The sequence below is a fragment of the Hippopotamus amphibius genome, chromosome 3 (genome assembly GCF_030028045.1).
Source record: "Hippopotamus amphibius kiboko isolate mHipAmp2 chromosome 3, mHipAmp2.hap2, whole genome shotgun sequence".
Lineage (NCBI taxonomy): Eukaryota > Metazoa > Chordata > Mammalia > Artiodactyla > Hippopotamidae > Hippopotamus > Hippopotamus amphibius.
The window spans coordinates 114,147,322-114,158,584 of record NC_080188.1 but is presented as its reverse complement, the minus strand read 5'-3'; the positions used below and the strand labels follow the sequence as shown (position 1 = coordinate 114,158,584).

Here is an 11,263-nt window from a genome sequence, read left to right as displayed (position 1 = left end):
GGCTTCTATGTGTGCTACATCGCCTCTGTGATCTTACTCTCCAAAATTCACAACGCCAGTCCAATGATCATGAGAAAAACATCAGACAAATTCCAATAGAAAGGCATTCTACAAAATACCTGACCAATACGCTTCCTGTCAAGGTCATCAAAAACAAGAAAGGTCTGAGAAACTGTCACAATCAAGAGACTCCTAAGGAGACATAATAACCAAATGTAATGTGAACACTAAATGGTGTCCTGGAGCAGGAAAAAGGATATCAGGTGAAAACTAAGGAAAGCTGAATCAAGTAACATGATATTTAAGATGTCCCCTTTACCCTAGTAGCCTAGAAATGCGTGAAAAGTGGATAGCGCCCTCTGAATTTCAGGACAGATAGATCCTGATGGTTTGGGTCATATGAGGATTCTGGAAATTCTAAAATATTTTGTTGGAGATCATTTCTAACCATGCATTTAGCTACTCAGTTAAGATTAACTGCAGCCCTAAGTTTTGCTCCTGATGAAGCTGCAAATTTTCTAAGCCCTTACTTTCTATGTACCAGACATTGTGGATAACGAGAAGAACAAGTCTTGGATCCTGTCTTTAAGCAACTGAACTTAGGGGGAGATATGGAAGATGAAAAAACAAAACAAAACAACGATGGTTCCATTACTTTTATTGTCATCAACTGATTACTATTTAATCTTATCTTTCTTCACATTGCTTACCTTTAAAATAGAGATAATAGCCTACCTCATAGAGTTGTTAAAACTATTGATAGTTTCTCAGAAAAACCCTTGGTGCATAGGAAGTGATCAATAACATTATTATTGTTTTTTGATGAGACTGATCATTTTGGAATTCAAAAATTGTCATCATTGCCTGCACAATAACAATTCCATAGGTAGTTCCCTTAAAGCTGGTAAATAGGCTGAATTCTCACTCCGTGCCATCGTTAACATCCATCATTTCTACTTCCTGTGAATTTATAAATACTTCTTCATACCACCTTCCATAGTTTTGCTTAATATCAGAGAGGATGGATTCCAGGGTAAAGCCAAATTCAATGATGCTGGAAGTCCCACTTTGGTACTCATAACTGAAGCCAGCAGTATGCATGGCCACCAATGAGCCTTTTGAATCAAACACTGGGGAGCCAGAAGACCCAAAGTAAAAAGATGTGTTGTAGGTAATCACATCAGGCTTGGGAACTACTTCCTGGAAACTTCTTTGAGTGTACATATGGATACACTGCAAACGAATATCAGGACCCTCTGCAGCTCTAGCCTGAAGGTGTTCCAGAGATTTCTCTTCTCGCTGACTCTGAGGGATGACAGCACAAGCATCAGTAGACTTTGCCTCTCCCTCTGGATGGCCAATAATATATATCAACCCCGTATATGGTACAGGACCAATTCCATTATATAATCCCACAGGCACTTGTTGTCCATTTGCCTTCAGTTTCAGAACTGCATAGTCAAGATTTGCACCACATATCTCAAACCAAGGTTCAATGAAAAAGCAGTTCTCTTCTTTTTCTGGGGTGCTTTCATAAACAAATGTCACCCTCACACATTGACCAATTATGTGTGCCCACTGATGTTGCTTTATCTCATTTCCCACAATATAAGTTATTACATGCTGACAAGTGAAAATGTACAACCCTCTAATAACAAAGCAAGTGGCAGAACCCTTAATCCCATTGTTGTCCCATGACAGGTACCCCACTGAGTCACTGAGGTGAGCAAGAAGTTTGTGTACTTTAACCAAAGTAGAGTTTTTGGTCAGTTTCCCGAAGTTTGTTTTATGCAATTCAAATAATTTTTTCCCCTTCCTTATTTTCATATCCTTCTCAAAGTTTTCTCTAATTTTATCAGTTTCTCTTTTCCAACCAGTGTACTGGTCCACAATTGCTGCTTCTTTCAACACACAGGGGTTTACTTCCTTTGGCGCAGAATTCTGAGTGGCTGGTGCCTTGGTGTCCACGCCCTTCTCAACCTCAACCTGAAAGAGCTTGCCCTCTAAGTCATCAACCAACTGTGAGCTGTCTAAAACAAGAGTCAGGTTTTCAATGAGTTTCCAATCTCTGTTCTCCAGAATGGAAAGAAATCTGCCATCCTCACACAGAGCCTTCTTAATGCTTTCTCCTTTGAAAGCATAGACACAGAGTATGTTCCCTTCTAGGTGAGGTTGCCCGCATTTCACGATCTTTTTTCTGATCTTCCCAACTGGGTGGATATAAAATTTGACACAGTCAGAAGATGTGTCACGCCAGCCAAATACCTGCTTCTCTTCTTTTGGCTCACTTTTCTTTTTAGAAAACTTAATTTCCACGTGGCAGCCTTCAGGAAGACACCTGAAGGGCATTCTAAGGTTTAAATATCCTTTAATTCCTTCTTTGCCACATACCAGCATTTCTTTGCCTGAATGAGTTTCTATCGCTTTTCTGACAGGTGGGAGAGTTTCAAGTGCCTCATATAAGCTATCCCTATCACTATGTGTGAGCTTATTCTTCCTTTTTTTGTCTTTCTTGATGTCTACATCCAAGGTAACAAATATCGTCCTTCGTTGGGACACAGTCTGGTTTTTGGGTCCTTCAGCCTGGGTGTTAGTTATAGTCTCTGAACTTTTTCTAAAGTCCGTCTCCATTTGAGAAGTACTGGAATTATTCTGCTGGTTTTCATTGACCTAAACATAAATGTTAAATACTTTAAAATTATGAATGCAACCGTAGTCTCTTGTTTCTGTTTTTAGCATGCCATTCACAAAATTTATCTAGAGATCTCGGAACCAACCTCAAAAGGCCAGTGAATATAATTAAATCAGAATTTGAGTTGGGATCTAAAATATAAGCTGAGTTTCCTATCTCGTGAGTTAGATAAGCTCTTAATACTACTACACTGGTGCATTTGTTTCTGAGAAATATAAGGAAAGAAACAAGTATTTTCCAAGCGCATCAAAAACAGAGATGCTTAAACGTCTGCCAGCACTCTTACAGTGTTACTTCAGGTCTTATCATTTTCAGCTATAAAATTTTTACATTTTTTTCAAGCATAGTGATGAACTCAACCAAAAAGTCTGCTATTAATGCACCAAACTCAGCAAGAATAAGTAACTATGGTTTATTATCAAGCATTAAATGTTAGACACAGCCATCATTAGTTGTGTAATCATTTGGTTATAACGGTTATTTCTAATATAAAAATCTTAATGTATCCAGCATTTATCAGGCAAAGGACTCTATCTCCTCTATTGTATTAATTAATTCCCAGATACTATGAAATGAGGAGGAACAAATGTGGTCTCTCTGTCCTTTTGATGGAGAATCTGAGACACAGAAAGTGTTTCCTGTAAATGCCTTTCCTAGGGTCACACAATAACCAATGAACGGACTCCAGTATCAGAACTCCAGTATTTTTTCCACTCAATTTTATACTCTTTTTTTGGTAAGTTTTATATCCATGATTCCTGTTTTTACAGGGCATTATCTGAAAAACCAGGGGTGGGGAGGGGATAGGAATTACATAAGGAGGATTAATCAAATAGCAAAAATTTGATAACAATTAAGAGTATCTGATGCCTATGTCTAAATGATACATTTTCCCCAAGTCACATTCATCATGGCACAGGTGTCAAGAGATTTGGGTTCATGTGCCAACAATGCCACTTGCTGTAATGGGACTAACAATGCCAGGATTGTTGTAAAGATTGAGTGTAGCATCATGTGTGACAATGACTGGCACATTAATATGTTGACTTTTATTTTCCTTCTTTGTAATGGTACAAATATCTTGGATCCAAAAAAATCAAAACGAAACCAAAAAAGGAACAAAAGGTACTCTGGGCATACATACGGACTCTCAAAAAGCATCCCTTCAGCCTAATGCTTTCAGAAATGTCATACATCCCACTGGAACACTGTAATGGATTTCTGACTAGTTAAAAGATTCTTGGGCAGATACAGACACTTTCAAAAGGGGACTGGGGTAGTACATGGTTATCAGCTCACTGGATGGACACAGGAAAACAGAATTCGGTTGGCTTTTCTAGATATGGGGATGTTCTAGTTAGAGCCAGATAAAAGTTAACAGTTTTTAAGTTGCAGTCTCAAATGTTTACCATTTCTCAGCCTTCTTGTTGAAAAAGTCAAGGAGCATTCTATTTTTTTTTATTTTCATTTAAAAAAAATTTTTATTTTTATTTTATTTTTCTTTATTTTTGACTGCATTGGGTCTTCCTTGCTGTGCGCACACTTTCTCTAGTTGCGATGAGCGGGGACGGGCTCAACAGTTGTGGGTCACGGGCTCTAGAATGCAGGCTCAATAGTTGTGGCACACAGGCATTGTTGCTCCACGGCATGTGGGATCTTCCTGGACCAGGGCTCGAACCCATGTCCCATGCATTAGCAGGCAGATTCTTAACCACTGCACCACCAGGGAAGTCCCAAGAAGCATTTTAGACTCAGGAAAGGAGATGATGGTTTGATATGATAACAGAGCCCAGTTAGTAGAAAGAGTCCTGACTTAATGCCAATAAACTTAAGGCCAAGTCTTCAGTCCACTTCTGCCTTAAGCAACAACTCACTTCTCCTCTCTCCTCATAAACAAATTGAGGATAACACAATATTCCCTGCTTGCCTAACAAGGTTAGGGTAAGAACATATATTTTAAAAATTGTTTTATGACCTGTAAAGCACTATACAAATGTAGGTTATTATTGTTATTGAATAGCTCAGCCATGTTTGGGATGGTATATATTTTCATGCATTCATTTTTGTTTTTATTCCACAGTTTACTGTAATATGTTACGTTTGATTTTTTGGTCATTGTTCAGGAAGTGTTACAATAGCTTTTTATTAATGTCTGCTTTGATATGGCCAAGATTTTTATTAAAACACCTCCCTACCACCATCCTACTAAAATAAGAAGAGGCAGGTTTTAACTTATTTACTATTTCCTACGTACAATGAGGTCATTTCTTGGCGGGAAGAACTATGAAGCCCAGTGTCAAGAACGGCTAAGTCTAATACTGGTATATTCCATAAATAGTATTTACAAACATACCTTAGAGAACCAGTGCTCCGTGTTCATCTTACTCTCTTCATCTGAGTCCTTCTGTGACTTGGGCTTCTCAGAGCTCATGATGGCTTGAAGATGAACAGACAGTTCAGCTGAAACTCTAATTTCAAAAAGGGTCAATTTATAGCAGTCTCTTCATGGCTATCATTTACTGTACAGATAGTAAGATTAACAGGGACCCCAACCCACCTTTTCCCTTCAGCTCCACCCTCACTTTCCTTAGATACGTTAATTTAGCCTGTAGACAGTTTATGCACTAATTATAATAATCTGAACAATAATATTTCCTTCTCAGAGAGCAGTTTAACAATACTTTACAAAAATTATCTCTAATTGCCAATGCCCACATATATACCACACAGATGTATCTACATTTCACAGATGGAGGAAGTATAACTCAGAGAACATAGCTTACCTGTCCAAGGCCAGAGCTACAAAGCACAGATGAAATTCAAATGCAGGAATAAATACCCTACAGATGGATTTTCAGTTGGAGAATTCAAAGGTGTGTTCTAGACACACTGATGTTAAAATGTGGCCTCCAATTAAGATGGAGATGATACTGAGATGGTATAATTATAGGGAAACAGACAGGAAGAGAATTGTGTAGTACCATGAAGACAAAACAAACTGAAAGTGAGGGTCGGCCTGGGACGTTACTGAGAAACTTTAGTTGCAGCTTTAGTATTTAGTTTAAAGAGATACTTCCCCATCTATCGTCTCTCTGAGGTCTCCCCAAAAGAGAATGAACAATGTAAATAAAATAGTGAAATCTTCAACAGTGATATACACGTGCCACTAGAATGAAAGCCATGGAGGGTAGCAGCCATCTGTCTTTAGAACCCATCATTTAACACAAAGCCTGGCACGGGGCAAGCCCTCATCGATGCATTCAATGAATGAATGAAGTGTGCATGTGAGGAGCTATGCACTGTTCTAATTGCTTTTCATAAATTACCTCGTATAATTCCTACAACCCTGTGAGACAGGTATTATTAGTTCCACTTCACTGATAAAGTCTTTGAACACCCTGACAGATCAAACTCTTTACTCAAGGTCACAGAGCCCCAGAGAGTATATTTTTGATGACTTTTGATCATGAACATTTTCAAATAGGAAAAAAAAGGGAACAGTATAATGAGCCCCCATACACTTGTAACACAGGGTAATGTGCTCATTTTATCTGCAAATTCACATCATCTTTTTATTTTACTACATTATTTTACAGTTAGAGACATCATGACATGTTAACCCTAATTACCACTTTCCATCTCTAAAAATTTTGTGTTTTTTTATAGCATCACAATACTAATTTATTCAGACCAAAATCCAACTGAGGTACATCAGTTGTCTTTAATTATTATGTCTTTTGAGTTCTTCTATTCTAGAAAAAGTCCTGATTTGTTGAGGAGCACCAAGAAGTTGTTCGTAAATATACACCTCCTGGGTTGTGTCTTCTTGTTTCATTTAAGTTCTGGCCCCTGCATTTCTGGTCAAGAAGAAGTTATCTAAAGACTATGCTTATTCCCTTCACTATTTCACAGTGGAGCAGGTGCACTGGTTTCATCATTTACTGGGAATGAGCTATTCAGGAAACTCACTTCAGCCTCTCTGAGCCTTAGTTTTCCGTTTGTAAAATGAGAAGTGATTCTCTCCCATCTCTATTTCTCCTCCTCCCCTTCCTCTCCCTCCTCTCTCTCCCCCTCCTTCCTGTCCTGCTTCTTTCTCTTCCTCCTTTTCCCTCCTCTCCCCCCTCTTCCCCCTCCCTCTTCTTTTTCTCTACCTCCTCCCTCTCTCTTCTCCCCCTCCCTCTCTCTTCTCCCCCTCCCTCTCTCTTCTCCCCCTCCCTCTCCCCATCCCTCCGCCTCTTCTTTCTCTCCACCTCCCCTCCTTTCTCTCTCTCTCCCCCTCTCTCTTCCTTCCCTCCCTCCTTCTCTCATCTTTCTCCGCCTCCTCTTACCCCTCCCTTTTCTTTTTCTCTCTGCCCCCCACCTCCTCTCCCTCTTCCCTACCCTCCTTCTCACTCTTCTCTGGCTCGGTTCCCGAGAGTTGAGCCGGGCCACTGTCGAGGGGTAGGAATCGGATCGAGGCTGACTCTAGGCTTCGTCCAAGCCCATCACCCCGCTCCCACCAGCGCGCAGAGTAGCACGAAGCAGCCCCTTAAATAAAAACCCTGTGCCTTCTTGGATCCCCCTGGTGGGGGACGCTGTTTGGCCCAGGCCCTGGGGCCCCAGTCCCTTCCCTTCCCAGTTCCTGGGACTGGCGCGCTCCAGGCTGCCCAGTACTCACCTGCTCTACTGAGAGCCAAGCCGGCCGCCAGCTCCCCAACCGGGTCGTTCCTTATTTCGCGAAGGGAAGGCCTTCCAGTTCAGTCCACGGCTGGCGGAGGGGAATGCTGCCTCCTCTGCACCGCCCCCGGCTGGAAAGGAGGGAGGCGAGGCTAAGATTGCCTGACTATGAGGAAATGCTGCTCAGCTTGTCCTTTTGGAGAGTTTCGCTTTCTTTTCCTCTTGCCTTCTAGCCTAAACGTCCCACCCACTTCTCCCCGCCGCCTCCACTCTGGGTTCTTCTATTCTTTGGTCAGTCGGGGAAGCCAGAACCTGATTGCTGGGGGCATCCAGCGTGAAGCATTTGATGTGTTTCAAACGGTCTCTCCAGCCTGAAACCAAACCTGAACTTCTTCCTTCCTGGGACCAGCTTGAGAAACAGACGTATCAGAGCCTATGCCTATTCTCTTTCCTGGAAAGAAGCTCACTCAGGAAAACACATTTGACATGATTTGTTTGTTACACACAGAATTCAGAGGGCGAGAGCGAGAGCGAGATCTTAGGAAACATTTTTTATGAAGTTAATGTTGGGTCTTAGAAGACCCATCCGTTTTTAAAATTAGAACATGCTCTCCCCTTGGGCACTGCAAAAGAAATACACATCCTTTTACTTCATTCTGTTCTTTTTACGTTTCCAGGGACAGGCCTCATTTCCCCTTTCAGAAACAACTGTAGCCAGGACTATGTTTTCTCCCCCCCCCCCCCCCAACCTGAGTGTTTTTTCCAATTGTGCCCCGGCCACTGAATTTCCCCAAAACTCCAGATCCGCCCCAGGAGCAAAGGCATAACTCACGTAAGAGATGTGTCTTTCCCCAACCGAGCTGCTACTTGTCTGCTCTAGCAACGTGGAGGGAAACTCTCCAACTCGGAGCTCTGGGGAACCGCGCATCTGGCCACAGACAGAGAGATCTTGGAGTCCTGTTCTCATTGGATAACAACGCTCTCCTACTGTGGAAGCTGATTGGCTGCGCTCTACCCGGAGCGGGAGAAAAGATGAGTGTGGGCGGGTCCCACTACCCCCTCCCCCACCCGCCAAATCTTTCTTTATCTTGGTGAGACTGTGCTTTGCTGTTCCGCTGCTCGCTGCCAGCAGTGCCTGCTTCAGCTCCCGAAGTCCTGACCTGGGGAAAGAGTCCGGGAAGAGGGGTCCGGGGGTGGGGAGGGGAGCGGGGGATCGCAGCTAGACAGGATTCCGGAGCCTAAGGACCCCGGACGCGGGGAGGCAGAGGCCCTAGCCCCACGCGCCGGGACCCGCTGCGGAGGTCAGAGTGGGCGTGCGGAAAGGTGGCCCCCGGGTGCCCGGTAGTCCCAGCCTGGAGATCTTGGTGCGGGACGAGGCGAGGAGACTAGCCTGGCGTCTGCAGCGCCCAGCTCCACCTGCTCCGGCGCACGGAGGACGCTGCAGGTGGGTGGGGAGGCGGGGTCTAGGGAGACTCGGGCACTTTCCAGGGGTGTCATTCCCAGCAGCTGGGACAGGACCAAGACTAGGACAATGAGGAAGAAGCCGCGATTGCAGGCGGAGTTGAACGACCTGGTCACAAATCGATTCTCCAGACGTGCTTCCATATGTGCAGAAGTTTACCAACCGGGTGAAGGAAACGTGATCTCCAAGACTGCACCTCAAAGCTGACAATCAAAGATTTGGATCAGAAAATGCTTGCGAAGGCAGCCTGCTGTTTAAAAATCTCCGTGGAGAGCAGGCATGCAAGTATTCCATGCTGTGTTTGAGAAGGGATCAATGTGGCAATGCTACTTTTATGCAGTGACAGAGGAATATACAATGTATATAAAATCACAGAGTTGAAAAGTGTGTTGGTAACTACAATATGTGTGGTGATTTGGGAGAACTGGCCTTAATGTACATACAATTTACTTGAAGTAGCTAAAGTTCCTGCTTCCTCTTCTGTGGGTTCTCTGGTGTTTGGACTAGAGTAATCTTTAAAAAGGCAACAACAAAAAACCCAGCATGCACAAAAGTTTCACCACTTACTATCATTCTCTGAATCATTAGAGGTTTCTACATCTGTGCAATATTCACCAGAGAATTAGTATCTGGCTGTTTCTTTTCTTTTCTTTTTTCCACTGTGGATTCTGAAGTAGCAAACATTTCAGAGACAAATAAAAGGTAGTAAAGAATACTAGGATTGATATTGCTGAGCAGTCTGAGCCATCCTGGTGACTTCCAAACATTGAACAGCATCCTGCCATTCGATCTGACTTACTGATACTTGATAGCTTTTGAGATGTTGCCTGGAAATTAAGAAATGGGTCTCAGAAAGCTATGAAGAAGAGTGAAGTCATCCTGTTTCGAACACAGTTATTGTTGAAGCCACTACATATACAGTAAGAAGACCTATGATGGTAATAAATACAAGTGAGTCTACTGAGAATATGTCTGTGCAGATGTGAATCATCTCCTGTGGTTTTTCCTCCCTCTCTTTTTTTTCTTTTGTATATTTCAGTGTATAAAGAAAGTGATTTAATAGACAATAGGCTTAACACTTTCTAAGCTATGGATGTTAACAATTCAACATACTCATAAGTTTTGGTCACTGAAATATTAGTGCACAAGAAGATAATAAAACATGACTATTACAGAGGATACAAAATTTGTTCTTCTAACATCTACGCTTCTAAACCTACTATGTAGCGAGATATCTATCATATTTTTCCTAAATCTTTATGTAATTTTGTACAATTTAAATAATCTTTATATGGAAAAACATTTCCATAATAATAATAATAAAATAGTTTAGGTTCCTTGACAATGCTTCATCCATAATTCTTAGACAAGGTCTAAAGAGGGCAAACTTTTCCCAAAATTAGCTTCAAAGAGTTATTTCCTCCATACTTAATTTGCAGTCAGGAAAGAGCTTTTAGGGGGAAAACTTCTTCCTTGATGGGAAGAAATTAATTTTTACAGGCAAGGTAAAATATAAAGGTAACAGTATGAGGTGAATTTTGTTCCACATTTATATGTGCCATTTTATTTCTTGCCTCTTGCTTTTATGCAGTTAAACACAAGAGCAGAATGAACTTAATACAGTATCCTTTTCATAAATAATCCCTGTGTTTCTTAATCTGCCACAGAAATTAATCCTTTTGCTATATTGAAGCTTACACTCTTATCTGACTTCTGGGAAAATATGTAAGTATAACTATATTCTGAATGTTTATAGGTTTAAGTGACTCTATGGTCTATAAACATGAATTTTAATCAATATCTATATATTCTATGGCTACTTTTATAATAAGAAACAGATATCAACAACAATATACTTGGGTATTATTACTCCATGATAGCTGAGCTGTTTGGAGAATTCTTACTGCCCCTCTTGTACAGGGAACCCTGGCTAGAAAACCTTAACTAGATAATGTACCTATAAGAAATTACATAAAATATGTAAAAGTATAACCTCATCTGCATTTTTTGCTATTAATTTTTTAATGAAAAGATTATATCGTACATGATGATGCCTTGTTTTCCATTTTTACTTCAGAGTTTATTTTAAAAGCCATGACTGCTCTGTAAGAACAACAACCAAATAAACAAAAATTCCAGGTCCACACACTCTATACAAATTTCTTTTTCTGTTGTTGCCCTAACTTATTCTTAATAATTGGAAGCACTATAAATAAATACCTGTTTGAAAAAGCAAGACATGCCACCAAGTTAAAAATACAATTGTTATTGGTATATAAAATTTTCTTGTTAATTACCTTTGTAGTAATTTTTAAAAATTATTTATTTTTGGATGTGTTGGGTCTTCATTGGTGCACGTGGGCTTTCTCTAGTTGCAGGGAGCAGGGGCTACTCTTGGTTGCAGCATGGCTTCTCTTCTCTTCGTTGTGGTGGCTTCTCTTGCTGCAGAGCAT

General features: G+C 41.2%; 1 protein-coding gene across 2 annotated transcripts; it reads right to left on the bottom strand.

The window, feature by feature from the left end:
• Positions 1 to 641: 641 nt before the first annotated feature.
• On the bottom strand, positions 642 to 8,673 carry FAM111A (FAM111 trypsin like peptidase A). Of its 2 annotated transcripts, none has more exons than XM_057728969.1 (4): positions 8,181 to 8,673; positions 7,350 to 7,479; positions 5,046 to 5,128; positions 642 to 2,670 (listed from the first exon to the last, which is right to left on the bottom strand). In XM_057728969.1, the coding sequence occupies exons 3-4, from the start codon at positions 5,121 to 5,123 to the stop codon at positions 922 to 924; spliced, it is 1,827 nt and encodes a 608-aa protein (XP_057584952.1). In that variant the 5' UTR covers positions 5,124 to 5,128; positions 7,350 to 7,479; positions 8,181 to 8,673; the 3' UTR covers positions 642 to 921. The 2 variants fall into 2 exon arrangements, with proteins under 2 accessions (XP_057584952.1, XP_057584951.1); XM_057728968.1 differs by having other exon boundaries at positions 5,046 to 5,160; positions 8,181 to 8,672.
• Positions 8,674 to 11,263: the final 2,590 nt, after the last annotated feature.

Excerpts from the sequence above, each read along its gene's own strand:
- FAM111A (XM_057728969.1), bottom strand. The coding sequence starts at position 5,123 with ATGAGCTCTGAGAAGCCCAAGTCACAGAAGGACTCAGATGAAGAGAGT. Across the intron at positions 2,671-5,045 it reads CGGAGCACTGGTTCTCTAAG|GTCAATGAAAACCAGCAGAA; the intron begins GTATGTTTGTAA and ends ATTTATGTTTAG.